This window comes from Gymnoscopelus braueri, assembly GCF_963280865.1.
Source record: "Gymnoscopelus braueri genome assembly, chromosome: 16".
Taxonomy (NCBI): Eukaryota; Metazoa; Chordata; class Actinopteri; order Myctophiformes; family Myctophidae; genus Gymnoscopelus; species Gymnoscopelus braueri.
The window spans coordinates 51,486,285-51,503,902 of NC_137616.1; the positions used below are offsets into that span (position 1 = coordinate 51,486,285).

Sequence of the window (17,618 nt, forward strand, 5' to 3'; positions counted from 1 at the left end):
TTCTCTACACCCTGCACACAGAGCTGTAGCTCCACTTTAATATCTACCACCAACATGCACTGCTCTCATTTTAAACTGTCATTTCTTTCTTTTCAAATATGTTTCTATTCAGATTTCAGATCTCATTGTTTGTAAAAGTAACTTTAAAAAAGGCAGCCATTACAATTATTATCCGTTTAGTTTAAGCATTTTATACTCCCCAGCATCATCCAGGTCAGCTAAGACACATTAAAAAACTAAGCAGATGAGACATGAATTAGAAAGAAAAATCGACTAAGTAAATTCAGTCACAGTTTGGTGTCATGGACATAACTAGGATGCACAACACATTACGTAGGTTGTGTGTTGTGGAATAACGCCAAGAAAGGTCCCCATGACTTGGGGTACATTCAGGCCGCTGTGCAGCCTTCTAATCTGAACAGAGCAATGGTCACTGAGTTATGTCCATTTGAAGTGTTAAACCCTGTGTAACACTGCTGTAGAGACTCACATGTGTGCATTTCAGCTTCTTTGGTGTGACAAGTGTGTGTGCCTTGCAAGTCTGGATGTTAGGTTTGTGACGTCCACCATCGGTCCACCCTCCCACCCTCAAGACAATTTTTATATAGGATGAGAAGACTTTAAAGGGCCCCCATTTTTTTTTTCCTTATACTCATGCAATTGATGTTCTGTATGTTGAACAGTTTGCTCCAATACATCTTTAAGTTAAACCTTTGTCTCGGTTTCTCAAAACTCTCCAACTTAGCAACAAAACGTTCTTTTCAGGTAAAATGAATGATTGTGACTCTGACTGGGCACTGTCATTACATCTGATCTAGGGCACAGATGTAATGACTTTTTTCCAGGTAGCGTGCCTTTGCGTCCGCGTGCAGCTTCTCTCTGTATGGTGTCTCTCTGTATGGTGTCTCTCTGTATGGTGTCTCTCTGTATGGTGTCTCTCTGTATGGTGTCTCTCTGTATGGTGTCTCTCTGTATGGTGTCTCTATGTATGGTGTCTCTCTGTATGGTGTCTCTCTGTATGGTATCTCTCTGTATGGTGTCTCTCTGTATGGTATCTCTCTGTATGGTGTCTCTCTGTATGGTGTGTCTCTGTATGGTGTCTCTCTGTATGGTGTCTCTCATACAGAGAGATACCATACAGAGAGACACCATACAGAGAGACACCAAACAGAGTCTGTTTGGTGTCTCTCTGTATGGTGTCTCTCTGTATGGTATCTCTCTGTATGGTATCTCTCTGTATGGTATCTCTCTGTATGGTGTCTCTCTGTATGGTGTCTCTCTGTATGGTACCTCTCTGTATGGTGTCTCTCTGTCACACATTGTCTCTGTATGGTATCTCTCTGTCACACATTGCCCGGTCCATCTTCTGTCCTTTACCAATAAATCCCTTGTAGTGTATGCGCTCTGGAGTCATGACACGTCGTGAGTAACTGTCAATGTTGTTGATACGAGCTGTTGTTATAGAGCTCATCCAAGATGGCCACCAGAACTATGTCAGCCTAACCTAAGCCACGCCTTTTGCCCGAGCCCTATAGACACACACGGCCGGAAGAGGGACGCCTACAAATTCACGCCCACTTTTGACACAGCGCCGCTTCTCGAGGTCCTTTAGAACGATGAACTGCAGCTCTCAATGCAATCTCTATGAGAGGCATTGTAAAATGCCGTCATTTCACTGTTTAACTACTGAGGCTGTAGAGATTTTTTTGGTGTTCTAATAAAGTGTCCCATTTGTTTGATTTGCCCTTTTTAATGTGACATACCTGCCATCTCAATATACAACCCACAATACACTATGATTTTCTCCATCAGTGTCTCAAAAGTTCTAGCATCTGAAATCTAAGGTTTAAGTGGTCCCATGGTATATACATCATGGACGCATCCCTTGAGATTTCAATACCCAGATATGTTTGTGTCTCTCATGTATCTATTTATTTTGGACAATTATCCAAACAGCATCTTGCAAGACTATTTGTATATTAATACTAACCTGGAGTATTCACTAAGTAGTTGAAAATGTCGGGATAAGTTAATTCAACAACGGTAAACCCACACGTTTTAATTTGTCATGTACCGTCGTAGCTCCGTGGTGGGTAGAACATTAATATAAGCCTATGAGATGTTCAAAATATAGAAATATGGACAAAGTCAGTCGGGATTGGGATGAGAATTCCCCACTTCAGAGTGGACGCTTGGCGCTCGTAAAGACAGTGATGTCACTGAAATGCGACTACTGTGTCTGTCTGCAGTCTACTCTCTGCTGTGTTAACATTATGGGTAACCCATAAAAGTGGCAAATTAAATGTGAAACACATCAACTATTAAGAAAACAAGAAGATATGTTGACAAAGACACTCCATACATTTGGAAACATATTTTTATTTAAATCAATATCTCCAGTTAATGTAGGATAATTTTAAAAGTAGACTAACTCTCATATCCTCTCATAGGGAATGCATTGGCAGCTGCAGTACATCGTTCTAACGGACCTCGACTGGAGGCACTGTCTCAAAAGTGGGTGTGAAATTTGTAGTTCCCGTGTTGGTCTATACCCAGGGGTGCAATGCTCACTGGACGGCCTTGCACGCCGTGCCGGAACCTATTTAACCAGGAGCACACGCAGGCACACGCATAGATTTAAAACTACTTTAAATTCGCACCTCAACAAAGTTTTCAAAGGCTCCCGACTCACACGTAGCGAATTAAAATAGGAATAAGCCTAGATGCATATCAATTGTCCATTGTGTGACTTGCAGTGTAGGTGTTAAGCGGCGTGCGCGTCACGTCATTGAAATAGAGTGCAAGAACATACCAAATGAACATTGCATGCCTGTCTATACCGCTTGCTAGCCATGCATCACAGGTTGTCTGTTACGACCGTCATGGATGAACTTCAACCTGGTGTTTGACTTTCTACATTTAAAGCCCTTACATCTACATACACGTTCATATTTCCAACATAAAGTGCTGACCTCATGGCCACAGATGTTACAATCTTATTTGATCCCGCATAAGTACCCGTATCTTCCTTATTGTTGAATAAAAAGCATTTTAATCCGATCAGTGGCCATTTTCTTATAGAGTTATAGTGTATGAGATTGCAATACACCTCCCAACCGATAGGGTCACGTAGTTGAAAGCATACGGTGACAAAAATGAGAAAATGACGACCGATCAAATTAAAATGCTATTTATTCAACAATACGATAGACGTAGGTACTTCTGAGGTCCAGAGTATAATTGTAACATCCGTGGCCATAAGGTCAGCACTTTATATTTTAAATCTGAAGGTTACTGTAGATGTACGGGCTGTAAATGGAGAAAGTGCAAACACCAGGTTGAAGTTCACCCATGAGTCGGTTCAGGGCTACTGTGACAAAACTCAGATGAAAACGAAAGTAATCTCACACGATCTTTGTGAGGGAGCAGCAAAGCATGGAGCTTCACTCGGTCTCACATTTGTCTTTAAAACTCAGTGTTTTAGCAGCAAAATCATGGATTTATTTCTACATGTTGCTGATCTGGAGCAGCTGTTACAACACATCTGTCACAGGTAATGATAACAGTTATTTAGTAGAGTTATGTGAGAGAGAGAGAGAGATAGTTATGAGAGAGAGAGAGCGAGAGAGAGCGAGAGAGAGAGAGAGAGAGAGAGAGAGAGAGAGAGAGAGAGAGAGAGAGAGAGAGAGAGAGAGAGAGAGAGAGAGAGATAACAGTTATATATACTATATATATATACATATACTACTGTACACTGACATCATGGCCAGACTAACACTGTTTATTGCATGGCTTGGTTGAATGCTTGATTCTTATTGGTATGAACTCTATAACAGACGCTGTCTAATCAAAGACTCAGAACACCTGCTCATATCAATGTGCGCTGCTTGGTTTTATGCTTTATCCAACATGACAGCCATGTACACAAACTAACAATTTCATTTACAACTAAACGTTGCTCTCAAGAATGTTTTTGAAAACATTTGAAGTGAGAAAGGGTCCACTACACTTCCTTGTTTATCGGGGTTCAACAACGCAAGAATACCAAAAAACACTCGCACCAAAACACAGTCGCCCCGGGGCAAATCCGGCGGTATTATAGGCCAATCCGGCGGTATGTAGAATGGGGGCATGTGTGTTTTGGGGCGACACGCTCTCAGCGTGTTGCACCACCATTTAACCGACTTACGCACTTCTCTCAGATCATTCCGCAACCAATACTTATGTTAAGACTTTGACAGGGGCCAGTTTGGAATTGCTGCCTCCTGAAGGTGTTTTTTTTAGGACTGTTTTGAAAGAGAGTAGGGTTTTACACTCCTTTACTCCTTTTGGTCCTCTGGTCCAGAGCGTTTAGTGAGTTCTGCCAGGCGCACGGCTCCGTTTATAGACAAGGAATTCCACTGCAATGCGAGGCTCCAATTAAATGAAAACAGGCATGATTAGTCCAACAGTGGATAGTATTATTTTACCAAAAGTAAACAACTGTCTGCCACGATTTTTTAAAATGCGGTACTGCTGCTAATTAACAATAATGCATTGCAACTATGCTGACCTACTGAACCGGGGAATATACCATTTTCAGAGCCAGGGCTGTATATTTAAAATATATATATATATATATATATATAATTATAAATAGAAATCAGGGTTGGGAGGGTTACTTTTAAAAAGGAATCCCCTACAGTTACAAGTTACTTGCTAAAAAATGTAGTCAGTAACGTAATCCCGATTACTCCATTTAAAAAGTAACTACTAGTTACTTTCAGTTACTTTTCGATTACTTTTAAGCAAAACTCTATTTGATTAGATAATACAAGTTTTACCATTGATAGACAAGAATGTTGAGCCTACGAAATTAAGATAAGGACAACAGAAATATGGTTAAGGTCATTTAATTGTTAAGAATTTGACCTCTCTGAACAGTTACATTACTGTAGAGTCATTGTGTCAACTAATAACAGATCATAAGAAAATGCATCTTGACCTACAGTACCATTTTGATTGTTTGACAACCAACACTAGCTCATTTTAAATAACACAACCGTCCCCATGGGATCTAAACTCCATCCATGTGTGGTCAAAGTGGCAAAAAAAATCTCTTTTTGACATTTTGACATTCCTGGCTGACACTCATTTAGATAGACATGGCATGAGTTTAAAACATTGACTAGACAGTAAAGACTCAAATAACTCAGCTATATACAATTATATTTATACCGTAGGCTACTCTTTAAATAGAAATCCTCATTTTATTTGACTTTTACAAAAAATAAATAAAACCTAAAAAAAATGCATATCCTTTAATAAAAAGACACTAAATGCCTATAGTTTACAGACTATATCCCCTAAGGCTATATATAGGCTATATAAAATAAATACAATATTCCAAGTTACTATCAGAACCTAGTAACAATCAGAACCAAAGAAAGACACTTTAATAGATTATAGTCCCTTTAACCAAACCATCTGATAAGTTTAAGGTTAAGAGTAAAGGCTTTTATGCAGGAACATCACTGCAAAGAGGACGAAAAAGAGAGCCACGAATAACATCTGAAAGAGAGTCAATCAAAAGTAAGCCGTGGGCAGTGCTCACTCAGTGCTGGATTTCCGAACGCACCCCTGGTATCTCCGTGTCTGCAGTGTTGCCTGGTCTTATTATTATAAGCCACATTGGGCTAATTTTTCTGAAGTTGCTTGTAAATAGTGGTAGAACGGTTGTGAGCTTGTAGATCGTCTATTTTCAAATAGCCAACATATATAAATATGCACATTGTTTAATGGACGACATATATAGGCATATAGCTTAGAAGTGCTCATGTGGCCTTTTATAGTCGCTTCTTTTGGGCTTGTTTTCATAGACCTGGTTGCTTATTTCTCTCGCAAAGTCTGGCAACACCACTCCTGATGCAACAACAGCCTCCACGGTGAGGATTTTACACAGAGAGGTGCGCGCTGCGCTCAACTCCAATCCATTGCCGTCTGTGCGGAGTGTGCGCTCTTGCAGGTGGTTGTTTGGTGTTATAATAATGTATAAGTTGTTTGTAAAATTAATGAGGGGAAGGGGAGAATGTAATCCTCCTGTAACGCCCATTAAAACGCCCCCGTTACTGTAATCCAGATTACACATTTTAAAATGTACTCTAAGACGTTACCGTACCGTACGTTACCGTACGTTTTTTACTCTGATTACGTAACGGCGTTACATGTAATCCATTACTTCCCAACCCTGATAGAAATAAACAGCTTTCCAATCCATTCCATCCATCCAGGCCCTTAAAAAAACATCCAACATGGGCCCCCAAACAGTCAGGGGCCCCATGAGATCTCCTCAAATTATTATTTAGAAAATATATATAAATAAACAGCTTTCCAATCCATTCGAGGCGGTTAAAAAACAGACAGACACTGTCTGTCTGTCTGTCTGTCTGTCTGTCTGTCTGTCTGTCTGTCTGTCTGTCTGTCTGTCTGTCTGTGGACACACACATACATGTATCTAGTGTGTGAGAGGAGAGGTTAGCTTGGTATAAACTTTTGAAAGTTTGAAACTCTCTCTCTTTATATTTCTAAATGTAATTAAGTGGCCTCCCTTTCTCTGTACAATTCTGGGGTGGCCATAGCTGAGTGGTTAGTGAGCCTGCCAGACGAGTTAGTGGCCCTGGATGTCCCAAGTACGATTCCAGGCCAGGTCAGCAGTGTGTCCCTGAGCAAGACTCTTAACCCCTAATTGCTCCCTGTGCACTGCACAATGTTTAAAATCTCAACTTTCCCAAAAATATTTAGGAAAATAACTTTATAGCTTGATCTGCCATTTTCACTTTTAACACATCAGGGTCTTGACCGTTTTTGAGAATCCAAACGAGGAGTGCCCAAAACGGTCCGGACCATTTTTGACCCAATTTTATTTTTATACATTGGGCCCACGTGGGGCGCTCTAACGAAACTTTGGGATCATCCAAGGAGTTCATGAGAAGGAGAGGCCGGATGTGGATCCATGTGAAAAATCCTTCCGGTCGGCCTTTCCAATGTTATCTCCTTGACTAAAAGCTTAATATCTCCATTTCTTTTTAACGTGGTGGAAGCAAGCCGTTTTCGATCGGCGATCACTCTGCAATGGAGGATCGCGTTAGAAATATTATTGTTCCAGGCGTTAGTCGGGACCCTCCGCCGTCTCGCATGCACGCTTTGTTTACATGCACTTCCGCGTCGGGGCTTCTATGGCACGAAACGTATCAACGTAAGTGGATGGAAGAATAGCCGGCACTGAACGTATAATATTTGAATAAACCTCTGGCACCTAATGTGTTAAAATAATTAAAAACTAAATGTAGGAAACAAAAAATAAAGGGTTATTTACTTGCGACCCTTAAAAATTGGTCCGTGACCCACATATGGGTCCCGACCCAGGGGCCTCATACTGGGGTTTGCCTAGGGCCTCCTGATCCCTAAGCACAGCCCTGTTCAGAGCCTTATATTAGAGAGTTCCACCACTGGGGGGGCAGAAAACAGTGCCGGTCACGTAGTTCATGTAACTCAGAATAGTGACTAACGCCCATAGACTCCAATGCATTCCGTAAACTTCCGGTTTAGGACTTTGTCACTATTCGCCAATAGAAGCCTGTGTAGAAGACCTGGCCCGATGAAGTGGACAGAGGTGACGTAACTCACTCTCTCTACGGGTCTGACCATTTTGTCAATAGGGGGAATACAAGTGTTGTGGAGAATATAATACCTTGTGAAAGCGATCATTTTGTTCAAATTTGCATTTGTAGTTATTTTAAAGCAGGGACGCTGGAAGTGTGGTGCTGAGGGTGCTGCAGCACCCCTGGTGGTGGGGAAGAGAGAGAAAAAAATTGGGGGATTATTATTATTATTATTATTTTTGTAAATTAAACAAATCTATTTAATTTTTTAAGTCTATATACACACTTACATATTAAAACAATGATGTATTTAACTTCGGGGAATACAATATTTGTTGAAAAAGGTGAACAAACGTGAAAAAGGTGAAAAGAAAGTGAATGTGGACAGATTCCTGTCCACATTATGTTGTTGAAAATGGCTTAATTTGAGATTTAAAAATAACAATAAAAATATATATACTGTTATCAAAATGGTGTAATATGATATTTAAAATATATATTTATATATTTATTTATTTTTTGGGGTGGGCATAAAAACCAAATGGGTGGGCCCATGCCTACCTATGCCCACCCGTGGCTACGGCCCTGATTATAGCGCCACACGGAGGCCACAATAACCTACCTGACCTGGTGGAGACCTGTGCTCCAAGGAGCACTTTTTCTAGTTTAGACTTCAGTCTATTTCTAACCACTGTAGTCACTGTATAAATATGATCCAAACATGTTCTTCCCTTCCTGAAACCATTGTGTTCTTCTTCCAATAGGTTATTTAGTTCTAAGAAATGAACTCATCTATTAAGACTAGAAGAATACAATTTATATACAGTACTCAGTAGACTAATACCTCCATAATTCATCCTTTAGTGATTTTGGAATTGGGGTTATGATTGATTTAAACCAAGTAGATGGTATAAAACCCTGATCAAAACAAAAGAAAGAAAAGAAAACATGTAGATCTACGGTTATGGCACTCAATGTGTTAATTACAGTGATTACACATGTTTTTTCACCAGATTATATACAGTAACATCTGCTGATATGACACAATACCTTACATTCTCCTTCTGCATGCATACAGTTGACATAGAAAACAGAACAGTCTCCCTGTTCAGTGTGTGTTTGTGCAGAGACCTGCAGACATTGGCGCCAATCCTGTAGGTGCCGGGAGCCCAAGCACCCACAGGAAATGTGTCGGTCGGATGACTACTGTGTGATGCTTTGTAACGTGCACAGGATGCATGATGTACCCGCTCTGATACTACGTGTGTTACTGTGAACATATTTCTGTCATTCAAACTCTCTCCCTGTAATCTGCAAAGTCCTTATGCCAGTTATGGTTTCATCATCAGCCAATAACCAAATTGTATGACTTGAAATGTAGTAAAAAAAAATCTTTTTGCACACCTACTGGGACAGGTGCGTAGGAGCAGGCAGCCAGTGCATGAGACAGGAAAGAATGGTGATCGAGCACAATGTCTTCACTTACAGCAAAAAAAGTATTTTATTGCGAGTACAATGTTTCCAACTGACTGTCATCAGGTATTTCTGATTAAGGGGTTAAAACTTGGTTGATGTGTGTGTGTGTGACTTGTTGTTGAGTACCCTACCCACCCAACATAAATCGGCATCCATGCCTGCAGAGATGGTGGTTGCAGAGAGGCAGGTGTTGTCTGCAAGGCATGCTGTTCTTTGTGACCACATCCTCTGTTCTCATGAGAGCAGAGGATGTTTCATACGTACTCACACGCACAACCGTTAACTTCACCATGTAGTAACCACTTCCTCTGCTCTCAAGAGAGCAGAGGAAGTGATCACAAAGGAGAAGCTGTTATCTGCCGTTGCATATGTACCCACACGCAGTGGTGGAAAGTAACTAAGTACATTTACTTAAGTACTGTACTTAAGTACAATTTTGAGGTATTTGTACTTTACTTGAGTATTTCCAATTTCCAGTACTTCTACTTTTACTCCACTACATCTCAGAGTCAAATATTGTACTTTTACTCCACTACAATTATTGGAAAACTTTAGTTACTAGTTACTTTTCAGATTATTATATTATATTATAAAACATACTTTAACCACTTCAGCCCTATTTTATACTATTTGAAAATAGCCGATCTACAAGCTTGTGAGCTTGTAGATCTGCTATTTTCAAATATTTTTGTACTTTTACTTTTGGTACTTTAAGTACATTTGGATGCCAATACTTTTGTACTTTTACTCAAGTAAATTTTTAATTCTGGACTTTTACTTGTAACAGAGTATTTCTATATTGCAGTATTGGTACTTTTACTTAAGTAAAGAATTTGAGTACTTTTTACACCACCACACGCACAACCGTTAACTTCACCTTGTCAAAACAAGATGACACCGACATGCACAGCGGCGAACAAGATGGCACAGAGACAAGTCGACTTGCTTGGTCTCCATACAAACAACCTTTGATTTCCTTTACTAACACATCCGGTCAGGTTTCTGTCAGATTCATGTCAGATCCTGTGTCTAGGTGAGACATGACCTTTGACACGATCTAAATGTCTCAATAGAAGAGCAGGGAGACAAAATACAACCACCCCAATTATATAAGTTATATTGTATTAACATACTCTACCATACAGATTGTATAAGTTATATTGTATTAACATACTCTACCATACAGATTGTATAAGTTATATTGTATTAACATACTCTACCATACAGATTGTATAAGTTATATTGTATTAACATACTCTACCATACAGATTGTATAAGTTATATTGTATTAACATACTCTACCATACAGATTGTATAAGTTATATTGTATTAGCATACTCTACCATACAGATTGTATAAGTTATATTGTATTAACATACTCTACCATACAGATTGGACAACATTACATTTCATTAATTTAAAAAAAGTTACTAAAAGTGCCTCTTTAAGTAGATCTCATGTCATTATATATATATTTTTTTACTGTACATGCTTTTAAAAATACTTAAAGTACAAATAAAAGTAAAAGTAGAAGTACATTTCTTATTTTTGATATCAATGAATTGCTGTAATGTTTTCACAATGAATTTATAGGACCTTGTAACTCTTGTTAAACCACCTGCATTGCATGCACTGATGTGCTTAACCACTATGTTATACAAAGCCTGCAGAAACACCTATAAAAACATAGAAATGACTGAGGAACCAGAAGTAAATACTTTTACTCCTATACACCCATACAAGATGTAACAAAGAGGCGAGAGGAAGGGGAAGCCAGAAACACGGCTAGTGTGAGAGCAAGATGGCCTTCCCTAAAATAATGTCTATCCTCATAAAGAAAGGGGTTTAAGGGGCGTCACCATTCACTGTGTGTACGACACGACACCCTCACCTCTCACAGATCCCTGATTTCATACCCCCCACCTTTTTGCAAAAGATTATTTTTTGATAATAAATCGGTAGAATCAGGCCTAAAACTCAGGTCACATGCACGTGCGCTGCGCGTGCGTGCATGTGTTCCGCGATGTCCCGCAAAAGGGGTTCACCTGTCCCTCAATGGGCCTGTCTGGAGGTGGTCACCCTAGGGAGAGGCCAATCGTATTCGGGAACGGTTGGAATCAATCGGACTCAGTCTGAATCCACCCTTAAGTACAGATCCTCAGAATATGTACTTAAGTACAGTACTCAAGTACATTTACTCCGTTACTGTCCAGTGTCCACCACCGGTAATATTTAGTGGCTTTAGATTCATTGAACATCTACAGCTGCTATTTGACATTTTTAGCGGTGCCAGCCGCTCTACATTTGACCGTGTCTGTGTGTGTGTCTGTCTGTCTGTGTCTCCGTCCGTATGAGCAAGGCAAAGAAGCAACACTGCACACGTGCCCACAACATGAACGCAGTGTGCAATTTCCGTGAAACTTTCCACGCATATTCCCACTAGGCCCAGGAAGAATTGCCCCCCTTTTCACATTGCCCTGTTATAGCGCCACCAGGAGGCCAATTTTGGCAAAACAATTGTTTTTAAAATACTTTTACACATTTTCTCCAAACGTCACACACCTTGAAATGAATTTACAGGGATTTAACATTGTTTCTCTAGTTCATATATAGCCCAATTAAATAAACTCATCAAAGGCACCGCTTCCTTCACACAGGGTGTGATTTTTTATTCCAAAATGTGCTCTTGTCCATTCAGTCTGTTTTTTCACCACAACAAGCAGACCCATATGCTGATACATGAGTGACAGCTGTCGCTCATAACCTCAGACACGCCCAATTGTTGCTTTTAGCGTTGTGCTTACTTAGTGCCGTGGTCTAGCGTTGGAGCCTTTATATCTGAACAAGACATAAGTAATACATTGACTCACTTTTATATCTGAACAGTAAGTAATACATTGACTCACTTTTATATCTGAACAGTAAGTAATACATTGAATCACTTTTATATCTGAACAGTAAGTAATACATTGAATCACTTTTATATCTGAACAGTAAGTAATACATTGAATCACTTTTATATCTGAACAGTAAGTAATACATTGAATCAGATTAAATGGAGTCAGACTCAGGTCAGACAGTGAAGTTGACTCTTAACTAGGGCTGTACTGTCACAAAGACCATTACAACATTTAAGTTGACGATTAATTGATGTAATTGTGTTTTTGGCCTCTAACATTGGAACATTAAAAAATACCTTTTTGTTTTGCCTTTTAGTCAACAATAATTCCACAGGGCAGATATGACAAGTAACTTAAATAAATGACTGACATTGTTTTAAATAGTGGAAATAGCTAATCTACATGTGTTGAGCTTTTAGATCTACTATTTCCACAATTCTTTAAAATATTTGAAAATATGAGAAATCTTCAACATGGAAACGATTATGACAATTATACAGAAATAAATGTGATTATCTCTAATAATTGCGAGTAGACGATTCTGTGATAATTGTGACAGGCCTAACGGTAAGCAGAACGCTCGCCCTAAAACACGCTCGCCCCCTTTTTTTGAGCGGACGGCTCGCCTCCAGCGGCGGAACACCTGCCCTGCCGGTGCAGAGCGCTCGCCCTGCTTGGTGAGAACAGAGACAGAGAGGCAAACAACTGTTACAACAACTGAGGCACACAGTTTGAAGTGGACTTGAGCCACGAGAGACACCGCTGAGCGAGCTCAGGGAGCAAGACGCCGTGCCGGGGCGAGTGTGATTAGGGGCGAGTGTTCTTGTATTCCTCGTAACTATAATGGAGGCTGGGGTGGAGGAGGAAACCTAGCATCAGTGTTTATCAGTGTGTATCAGTGTGTGTATCGGTGTGTATCGGTGTGTATCGGTGTGTATCAGTGTGTATCAGTGTGTATCATTGTGTATCAGTGTTTATCAGTGTGTATCAGTGTGTATCAGTGTGTATCAGTGTGTATCAGTGTTTTTTAGCATTGAGAAGCAGTGATCAAATGAAAGAGGAAGCTCTATTTAAAGAGAACACCCTGTTTTTTTTGTAATACTTTTATTGCAAGGTATTCATGTTTACATTTCATATTTGCATTCCATTCTTTATCTTCTTGCAAACATTTTCTTTTTCTTTTTTTCTATCTATACACCTAGTGTTAAAAAATTAAATTAAATAATCAGAAAGTAATAACTAAAATAAATAGGTAATTACACATCAGTCAATGCAAGTTATCCTATCCTAATGTTGCCAACACGTTTTGCTGTCTCTGCATTTATGTCAGTTCTCGTCTTTTTTTTTTTTTTTTTTTTTTCACAATATAATTTAAGTAAAAGATCACAGCCCGAACTTCCGATGTGGAGTCGGTGCTGGATCTCACTCATTGTCCCAACTTAGTCAAGCGGCCCCATAATGTCCATTTACTCCATCTTCTATTAAACTCAGGCTCATTGTTTCTAATTCGAAACGTTATTCTCTCCATTTCACATATTTCCTGTACTGTTTCTTTCCATTTTTTAGGCCTTGGACTTGAAGGCGTTAGCCAGTTCCTTGTTACCTGTTTAAGGGCTGCAGTTCGAAGGATTCTGTATATGTATTTGTCCATTTCTTGCGTTTACAGGGTTGAGTGTTCTTTTCAAATAAAAAATCTTAGTAATATCTTCTGTAATTAACTTCCAGAACGAACACCCTGTTGAGAACATGAGCTGTGATTGACATGTAGAATAGTGAGGCCGTTTGAGAACAACCAGCTGACTGCAGGGGCGTCACTTGGGTATGGCAAGGTCTGGTAGCTGCCATACCTTGGCTCCAGGGGAAAACATTTAATTTACTTGTTTAAATAAATTCATGAATGTCACTATGACTATGATATGTTATTAAATTACTGTGAAATAACCACAAATGCAAATTAGAACAAAATGATCGTGTTAGAGTCTCCACAACACTTGTATTCCCCCTATCTTGACAAATGGTATATTCCCCGGTTCAGTAGGTCAGCACAGGTGCAATGCAGTATTGTTAATTAGCAGCAGTGTGTTTTTTCAAGTTGGTGGCAGACAGTTGTTTACTTGTGGTTGTGATAAAATAATACTATCCACTGATGGACTAATCATCATGCCTGTTTTCATTAAGTTCATACAAGTTCATCTTAAAGGAGAATTCCGGACAAATTAAGTGTTATCTTTCATGTCTCGTTACTCACCTAGCGACGTAAAAAGTGGCGTTCTTTTTTCCATATATTCCCCTGTCGTCATTTTTTAAACCCCCTCCGTTGTCATAATGGGAGCGTGTGGGTTAGTGAAGTTCGTCTACGATTTAACACTGGTTGCTTGTTTCCAGAATCTGGCAACACGAGTTGCCAGGTTCTGGAAAGAAACAAGCATCCAGTGTTAAATCGTTCGCCATTAACGGCAGGCTCGCAGGAATTTTCAGCGCATGTTTGACTATCATGAGACTCTACAATGAATCGTAGTAGAGAAAAAAATAACATCGCATCGGTTATAATAGACGAACTTCACTAACCCACGCGCTCCCATTATGACAACGGAGGGGGTTTAAAAAATGACGACAGGGGAATATATGGAAAAAAAGAACGCCACTTTTTACGTCGCTAGGTGAGTAACGAGACATGAAAGATAACACTTAATTTGTCCGGAATTCTCCTTTAACGTAAGACAGCACTGATCTTTCTTATACTTTTGCTTCCTTGTTGTGTAGGCCTATGTCTGTGTGTCTTCAAATGTGTATATGTTCACTTTTAAGGCATCAGTAGGCTTAGACTACTGCTGGCTTATTCTCTTCAATTTGTATTTGCTGCCTTTGGAGTGAATCTGGTCTGGTCTGTAACTGGTCTGTTCATGTGATACTGTTGTGTTTTGTTGTTGCATAGTAGGCTAATCACTGAATAAAATCAGTCGAATCGATTGCTTATCAAGACAGGCAGGCTATTTCTCTGTTTGCTCTCTAACCGTGCCACTCTGAAAACAGAACTGCACATGTCAAAGAAAATGACAGTTAATTAGCACATTGTGTAGGCCTACATCATTTCTGTTTGTAGTCGAGGGATGAGACTGCATTTGAAAAGGCTTATGTTGTCTCAAGTCATTTGCACACATTGACATGTTACAATGTAGCCTTTGTTTGGTTATACTATATAGCCTAGTGATTGGTGGCCTTTGATATTAATGCTGTCACGTGACCTTGCCATACCTTAGCTTTTGCTGAATTGATGCCACTGGCTGACTGACAGCTGATTACAGTATGAGTCCAGTGTGCATCATGAACTAACACCATGCTTCATTTGGTTTTGTTTTAAGGACAACGTCAGGTGATCGGGTCTTCTCAGGACATCCTGGTCAAAGTGGGAGATGAGGTGATCCTTCCATGTCTCATTAAACCACCGTTCAACATGGGCAGGAAGACAGTGGAGTGGTCCAGACCTGACCTGAAGCCGTACCTCATTTATCTCAAACAAGATGGAGATTACAAACATGGCGAAGACCTGATCCCGTTGTACAAAGATAGAACGTCTCTTTTTCGTGATAAGCTTCCTGATGGTAACATGTCACTGAAACTGTCCAGGGTGAAGCTCTCAGACGAGGGGACCTACAGATGTTCTGCTCCACATCTGCAGCAGCAAAGCCACAAAGACAGCTTCACTTTGATCCAGCTCCTTGTTGGTAAGTGTTATTGTCCTAGTGATGCTTCAACACAACATTGTACACTTCACATCAAAGACACTGCACTCCATAGAGCAAGGAAACAACCATTAATAAACCTCCTTCTCACAACACTGTAGCCTGTGTGGTGTTATGAGGACCCAACGATTGGTAACTTCCTACCTGCCTGTTAAGAAAACCCTTAAATACCTGTATCACTACCATAGCATCACTTCTCTGCCTTCCTCTAGGGGCAGACAGACAGGCAGACAGGCAGGCAGACAGACAGACAGACAGACAGACAGACAGACAGACAGACAGACAGACAGACAGACAGACAGACAGACAGACAGACAGACAGACAGACAGACAGACAGACAGACAGACAGACAGACAGACAGACAGACAGACAGACAGACAGACAGACAGACAGACAGACAGACAGACAGACAGACAGACAGACAGACAGACAGACAGACAGACAGACAGACCGACCGACCGACCGACCGACCGACCGACCGACAATTTCCCAATCTTAATCTTCCGTTAAAAACCTAGGTGTCACCTTTGACCTCAACCTAAGACATAGGCCTACTGAGAGCACAGAATAATAATTGATAAAGACATAAAATTAAGGAAACTTGTAGCTTCACCTGCCGTTGTTACAAGCATTAAAGTATTCAATCAATCAATCAAACAATGTAATTACAGTAGAACTGGCCGAGCTGTGTCTGGAAAGAATGTTTTACATGTTCTCTCTTGTTGTAGCATCCATAGCTTTAGATTTTAGATTTGTAAATGTTGTCAGCATTGTAGATGGATGGATGGATGGATGGATGGATAGATATATTGATGATCATATTTATATGTTTTATGTTTTTGCAGGGTCAGTGTCTCAGCCAGTGATCTCTTCAAATGGACCAACAGACGGTGGTGTATCTTTGACATGTGACTCTGGGTGCTGGTATCCACAACCTGAGGTGTCTTGGCTGGACGGTGATGGAACCCTCCTCCCTGCTGGACCCTCAGTGACAGAGAAACCTTCTCAACACTGTTATGATGTCCAGAGGAATGTGACAGTGAGACAAGCAGGTCATGTGACCTGTAGAGTTCACCTGCCACGCTTTAACCACACTGTAGAGACACAGTATGACATCTCAGGTAATGTTTATATTTATTAAAGGATCCCCATTAGAGACACATGAATCTAGTCTTCCTGGGCTCCTGCACAAAGAAAATACTAGACATACAACTAAAAATACTAATTAAAGTAAAAAACAACAACAACTATAAAATAAAAATGAAAAGGCAGTTATATCATATCACAATCACAATCAATACAGCAGTTCACAATATCAGTACACACAATCACAGATCATGAAGAAATGACGAAATCACAGACATTATTCGCTTTTTTAGACATCACGGCAGAGAATGACCACATCAGGGACTCAAACATCAAAACACATCAGAAAGACTTTAAACACAAATGCATAGTGACCTCTGAAACTCCAATAAGATGAACAGAACACATTCCTTGTTTATAAGAAGGGTTTGTAGGATAAATCATGGTTTAAGCCCTGTGGTTGCATGGTGTGACAGGCAAAAAGTATCATCAACTGTAACTCCACCGATGTGGTTTACATGTTAACCTGACCCTGCCTAAAACTGAGGATCTCTGAACACAACACTGCTATAATACACACAGGCAACAGTGAATATGACATGGTGTCTAAACACTACATTGAGGTAAATCATGGTTCACCTCATCTCTGCGCTTTGTAGGGGTTGAACAAGTTACGGCCCCTAGAGGGGGTAAACTCCCCATATTGTTATCTCAGAGAAATGTTCTGGATTTATCAACTCAACACCATGCAACCACAGAGCTTAAACCATGA

The 17,618-nt window shown here is 40.1% G+C and overlaps 1 protein-coding gene across 1 annotated transcript in view; it reads left to right on the forward strand.

Moving 5' to 3' along the window:
- Nucleotides 1–3,421: 3,421 nt before the first annotated feature.
- Nucleotides 3,422–17,618, forward strand: part of LOC308102526 (uncharacterized protein) — a 41,775-nt gene continuing 27,578 nt past the window's right edge. Inside the window, exons 1-3 of the mRNA XM_080452268.1 lie at nt 3,422–3,553; nt 15,379–15,741; nt 16,606–16,881. Coding sequence (XP_080308394.1) covers nt 3,436–3,553; nt 15,379–15,741; nt 16,606–16,881 — 757 coding nt within the window. The 5' untranslated portion in view covers nt 3,422–3,435. The remainder of the gene's footprint in view (nt 3,554–15,378; nt 15,742–16,605; nt 16,882–17,618) is intronic.